The 6,403-nt window shown below is 52.7% G+C and overlaps 1 protein-coding gene across 1 annotated transcript in view; it reads right to left on the bottom strand.

Moving 5' to 3' along the window:
- The window catches only part of OVCH1 (ovochymase 1), a 57,849-nt gene extending 51,871 nt beyond the window's left edge, over positions 1–5,978 (bottom strand). The window contains 1 exon segment of the mRNA XM_075599195.1: positions 5,927–5,978. Coding sequence (XP_075455310.1) covers positions 5,927–5,978 — 52 coding nt within the window.
- Between the last annotated feature and the right edge of the window lie 425 nt (positions 5,979–6,403).

Here is a 6,403-nt window from a genome sequence, read left to right as displayed (position 1 = left end):
GTGCCCCTGGTCCCCTCCCTCCCACCCACCCACCCAAGTGCCCCTGGTCCCCCTCCCACCCACCCACCCAAGTGCCCCTGGTCCCCCTCCCACCCACCCACCCAAGTGCCCCTGGTCCGACCCAAGTGCCCCTTGTCCCCCTCCCACCCACCCACCCAAGTGCCCCTGGTCCCCATCCCACCCACCCAAGTGCCCCTGGTCCCCCTCCCACCCACCCAAGTGCCCCTGGTCTCCCTCCCCACAAGTCATCGCCGTTCACAGTATCCCATCCTCAACGTGCCGTAAGTGCCCCCTGGTCCTCCCTCCCCTCACCCACTCCATGTGCCCCTTGAGTCCCAACCTCCCTCCCACCCACCCAAGTGCCCCATGGTCCCCTCCCCTCCCACCCACCCAAGTGCCCCTGGTCCCCAAAAAGTGCCCCTGGTCCACCTCCCTCCACCCACCCACCCAAGTGCCCCTGGTCTCAAACCCTCCCACCCAAGTGCCCCTGGTCCCCCTCCCTCTCCAACCCACCTCCACCCAAGTGCCCCTGGTCCCCCTCCTCACCCACACCAAGTGCCACCCTGGTCCCCCCTCCCACCCACCCAAGTGCCCACTGGTCCCCCTCCCACCCCACCCAAGTGCCCCTGGTCCCATGTGCCCCCTGGTCCCCAAAAGTGCCCCTGGCTCCCCTCCATCTCCCACCTCACCCAACCAGTGCCCCTGGTCTCAAACCCTAAAGTGCACCTGGTCCACCTCCCTCCACCCACCTCCCACCCAAGTGCCCCTGGTCCCCCTCCCACCCACGCACCCAAGTGCCCCTGGTCCCCCTCCCACCCCACCCAAGTGCCCCTGGTCCCCCCTCCACCCACCCATCCCAAGTGCCCCTGGTCCCCCCTACCCACTCCACCCACACCAAGTGCCCCTGATCCAACCTCAAGTGCCCCTGGTCCCTCCTCCCACCCACCCACCCAAGTGCCCCTGGTCCAAAAGTGCCCCTGGTCCCCCTCCCACCCACTCCAGTGCCCCTGTCCCCTCCCAGCCCACCGAAGTGCCCCTGGTCCTCCAAAAGAAGTCCCCTGGTCCCCTCCCTAAGTGCCCCTGGTCCCCTAAACCCAAGTGCCCCTGGTCCCCTCCCTACCATCCACCCAACTCCCTAAGTGCCCACTGGTCCCTCCCTCCCCACCCACTCCAAGTGCCCTGGTCCCCCTCCCCTCCCAGCATCCCACCCACACCAAGTGCCCCTGGTCCCCTCCCTCCACCACCCACCCCACCCAAGTGCCCCTGGTCCCCTCCCTCCCACCCACCCAAGTGCCCCTGGTCCCCTCCCTCCCACCCACCCACCCACGTGCCTCTGGTCCCCTCCCTCCCACCCACACCCAAGTGCCCAGGAACCAAGTGCCCCTGGTCCCCTAGTGCCCCTGGTCCCCTCCTCCCACCCACCCACCCAAGTGCCCCTGGTCCCTCCCTCCCTCCCACCCAACCCACCCAAGTGCCCCTGGTCCCCTCCCTCCACCCACCCACCCAAGTGCCCCTGGTCCCTCTCCTCCCACCCACCCAAGTGCCCCTGGTCCCCTCCCTCCCACCCACCCACCCAAGTGCCCCTGGTCCCCTCCCTCCCACCCACCCAAGTGCCCCTGGTCCCCCTCCCTCCCTCCCACCCAAGTGCCCCTGGTCCCCTCCAACTCCACCACCAAGTGCCCCTGGTCCCCTCCCTCCTCCACCCAAGTGCCCCTGTCCCCTCCCTCCCTCCCACCCAAGTGCCCCCTGGTCCCCTCCCTCCCACCCACCCAAGTGCCCCTGGTCCCCAACCCAAGTGCCCCTGGTCCCCTCCCAAGTGTGCCACCCACCCAAGTGCCCCTGGCCCCCTCCCTCCCTCCCAGCCCAAGTGCCCCTGCCCCCTCCCTCCCTCCCACCCAAGTGCCCCTGGCCCCCTCCCTCCCACCCAAGTGCCCCTGGCCCCCTCCCTCCCACCCAAGTGCCCCTGCCCCTCCCCTCCCTCCCTCCCCAAGTGCCCCTGGCCCCCTCTCCAGTCACTCACATCCGTCGTTGCCTGTAATTCACTGTTTGTGTCTGTGTGGGTATAGGGGAGAGCGAGTGTGTGTGGGTATAGGGGAGAGCGTGTGTGTGTGTGTATCAGTGTGTGTGTGTATCTGTGTGGCTGCGTGTGTATCTGTGTGGCTGCGTGTGTGTCAGTGGCTGCGTGTGTGTGTCAGTTGCTGCGTGTGTGTGTCAGTGGCTGCGTGTGTGTGTGTGTCAGTGGCTGCGTGTGTGTGTGTCAGTGGCTGCGTGTATGTGTCAGTGGCTGCGTGTGTGTGTCAGTGGCTGTGTGTGTGTGTATCAGAGGCTGTGTGTATGTATCAGTGTGTGTGTCAGTGGCTGCGTGTGTCAGTGGCTGTGTGTCTGTCAGTGGCTGTGTGTGTGTATCAGTGGCTGTGTGTGTGTGTATCAGTGGCTATGTGTGTGTGTATCAGTGGCTGTGTGTGTGTGTGTGTGTGTCTGTGCAGGCCCTATAGGCCAGTATAGGCGATAACATTTTTAGTGGGTCACGAAGGAGAAGTTCAAAAATAACCGGGTCACGGAAAAAAAAGTTTGGGAAACCCTGCATTACAGTACTAGTCCTTTCTGTGCTGGAACCAGATTCCATATTCTCTGTCTCCCTTTGCAGCTCATGGGATTCATATCTTCCTAGTTCAGCTGCCTGCTATTTCCCCTGTCCCAGCAGCTAGCTGCATGTGAAAAGGCAACATTATTGCTACATGTTGTTTACACAGCTTGTGTTGGTTGCCTGCAGCTCATCTTCTCCTAACTGAGAGTGGCTATTCCTACCCCCCTGTCCTTGCTGACAGTTAGTATAGCCTCACTTCCCTTCCAGTGTGACCCTTGCTCCTCACTTCCTTTTAACCCTGGTCTCTGAGTGAGTAACTGCATGCTATTTACCCCAGTAAGGCCTATCTGTTTTACACTGTCTCCTTGATACACTGCACTTCAGACAGAGAAGTACTCTCTACCTACACTACATCTACAAGCACCCATCTCCCTGTGATTTTCCTTCAATAAAACTAAGAAAGACAAAAGGACTTGTTTGTGCTTTGGAAGAGGGAAGACATGAGTTAAGCTTACTGGAACTAATCATACATCATTCGTGACCCTGGTTTCAGGAAACTTTCAGTAATCTCTCCAATGAGATTACTTAATTATATATATATACCGTATATATAATAAAGTAATATCATTTGAGAGATTACTGAAAGTACAAGTACTGTAATGGATATATATATATATATATATATATATATATATGTGTGTGTGTGTGTGTGTGTGTGTGTTTCATCAACAGATAACATTCCAGACTGTTTTAAAGTAAAACTTTTCTTGCTTTATCCATTGTAACACCGCCCGAAGAAGAGATCAGTGTATCTCGAAAGCTCGCACAAATAAAATAATTTCATCAGCCACAGAACGGTATTCAGTATTTGTTTTTGATTTTATATATATATATATATATATATATATACATATATATATATATATATATATACACACAGTGTTCGACAAATCCGATCGTCCGCACGTCCCGGGCAACTGGATTTGACCTTGTGGCGACCTCATGGCCGCACAAGCAGCTCATGCGGTTCTTTGACATTTTACCTGCTCATGCAAAATAAACATAGTACCCCTACGTGATTGGTGACTTGACTTGGCGCGCTCCCAGTATTTTTTGTGGGCGCGCGGCCAGGCTCTATATGAGCCCGCGCATGACGAGCAGCCATTCTTAAAACTGCCGGAAGAAGAGATCAGTGTATCTCGAAAGCTCGCACAAATAAAAGCATTTTGTTAGCCACAGAACGGTATTGTCTATTCATTTTTTGATTATTAAGCTTGGCTAATGCGGTACAGATACCTCTACATCTATCTATGTGATGGGAGGGGATAACCAGGCTATCTAATAAAGGTTAAGCACTCTGGTTACCCCATAACCCGTAGGGTCCCTTGTACCGCCATAAGCCAGGGACCAGGGGTGATACATGTTGGAAAATAAAATGACACTGTTTTTTTCCTATTTCATGTTCCCTGTACCCCAAACACATGAAACTTTCTGTGTGTGAGTTTTAGGTGAGATATTTGGGTAAGAAGGCAATTCTTTTATTAGCGGGAGTTCGGGAACCGGAGCTACCGGTAATACCTTAATTCTACCCGACGTGCAGGCATGATTAGCCGGTACGCGAGTAAAATTATACCGGGGCTGCCCTGTGTCCCCCAGACTCCTGCTTTTCGAGCCCCGATATCCCAGTCCTATATCCAGCACTGTCATGAGTCTCCCCAAGGTCCCCCGTGTATTAAAATATGTGTTTCAATGTTTTAGACATTTATTATAAGGCTCTATGTGGCTTGGCCGGGCGACCAGTTAAGGCGCCAGCATGTCTACATAGGGTCCGTAGTTCAAAGGGGAGAGGATGTCCAGAGGTGTGAAAGCACTTGGTGAGTGAAAAAAGGCGTATGGCCAGGTCCGGACTACAAAGGGACACCTTTTTGTCACTTCCAGACCTGTTGGAACCGGCCCGACAGGTGGCAATGAGTTAGCCAGTGAGGATGCAGCCATAGTCTGATCCTCTTGGCTAAAATCATATTTCCCGCTCACCTGGCTTTCAAGCCTCTGTGGCACGCCTTGTCCCCTGATGTCAGCCAAGGGTCGAGCCTCCCTTTCTATTGGCTGGCGGGAAGGGATTCCCCTTCTCTGATTGGCTGCTCCTTCCCCCCTCCGTTCTGGGGATAGCCCAGCGGAGTGTATGTAAGGTGTTGACCTGGAGAGAGAGTAGCGCAACCAATCGGGAGTCGTTGAAGCTACGGCGGGCTTTTCAAAGTAGCTCTGTTTGAAATTACAGAGCGACCGTCTTTGTTTTGAAGCCTGAAAAGTTTGCCTCGCAGAGACCAAGTCCCGTCTTTTGTGGCCAAGTTCTCAAAATCAAGCTAGCGGTTGTGGTCAGGATTTTCTGCTGGATTTTTGTCCAAGACGTACAGAACAAGGTTCTGTTTGGGGTAAGCCCATCCAAGTGGGCGCCCTGCACCTAGGAAAGGGAGATCTCATCCCCCAGACCACAGTAAGTGTGTATATTTTTGAATTGTGCATTTCTGTGTATTTCGGAGGTCTCCAAAAAAACTCATTTTATTTCACTGCCTTGTTTTGCCTATTGACTGATACCTTAAATATAAATGGTGTTAAGAGTCCTGGTCTACCGTGACTATATATATCCTCCCAAAAAGGTGGCACAAACACTATTTATTTATTACAGTACCACTATTTTCTAATAAAAAACAGTATGTTAGGGTGGCCAACTCCAGTCCTCAATGTCTACCAACAGGCCAGGCTTTCAGGCTGTCCCTGCTTCAGCACAGGTGGCTCAATCAGTGGTTCAGTCTTTGATTGAGCCACCTGTGCGAAGCAGGGATATCCTGAAAGCCTGACCTGTTGGTTGACCCTTGAGGACTGGATTTGGCTACCCCTGCTCTTCTGTATATCTACACAAGTTGAATTATTTTTTAATCTATCTCTCTCTGAAATTAACTCATCATTGGAGTCAGAGTTTTTTCATTATATGCACATTTTGTTATATTTTTTCATTGCTCCTCCAAGTATTGTGTTATTAATTGTTCTACTTGTACCATGTGATATCAATTGCTATATCTTTATTCTTCTCTTAATTGACATATATACACCTTCTATTTTCATGCATATAATTGTCCAAGCGCAACAGGGTTTAAATAGCCTTTTAAGGACACATGGGACACCTCCACACTACTGTACTCCTGATGAAGCAGAATTAGCACTGAGAAACGCGTTGTATCTATTGTACAGAGCTCGGCTTCTGTGGCGACGTCATCCGACACCGCACCGGCAGCACCACATTGCCCCAAAACATTTTCTGATTTCATTCTCCCATTTTACTATTGGTCGTCATCTTGGTCTTTATGTCTCTTGCAATCCAGTCGAGTACCATCTTTGTCCAACGATTTCTTCTTGCGATATGCCCATCACACTGCCATTCTAATGAGAGACCTTCCCTAAAACACGCCCCTCCGAAGACATTAGTGGGACATGCCTGTGCTGAAAAAGGGGCATACCTGAGGCACCTGGTTCGGAGATATGCTAATGGCTATGCAATGTATATTTAAATGAGTCCCATCCCACGATTCCTAAAAGGATTTCCATACTAACGGCATAGAGTTGATAAGCTTAAGGCGCCAACCTAATGACTGGAATGGTGTCAGACCTAACAGGACTAGAACCCAGAGCCACCACTATTCTAGGCTGCAGCTGAGCTGTGGCAGTGTTGGCTAAACCAGCTGATGGGTAGCATCACTGTCACATCCTACTTTTGAGCTGCTCCCACGTAGTTAATCTAGCTATTCACATCTCTCACAG

This window comes from Ascaphus truei, chromosome 5 (genome assembly GCF_040206685.1).
Source record: "Ascaphus truei isolate aAscTru1 chromosome 5, aAscTru1.hap1, whole genome shotgun sequence".
Classification (NCBI taxonomy): Eukaryota; Metazoa; Chordata; class Amphibia; order Anura; family Ascaphidae; genus Ascaphus; species Ascaphus truei.
Note: the sequence above shows the minus strand (reverse complement) of the source record. Positions and strands in the feature narration are given on the sequence as shown.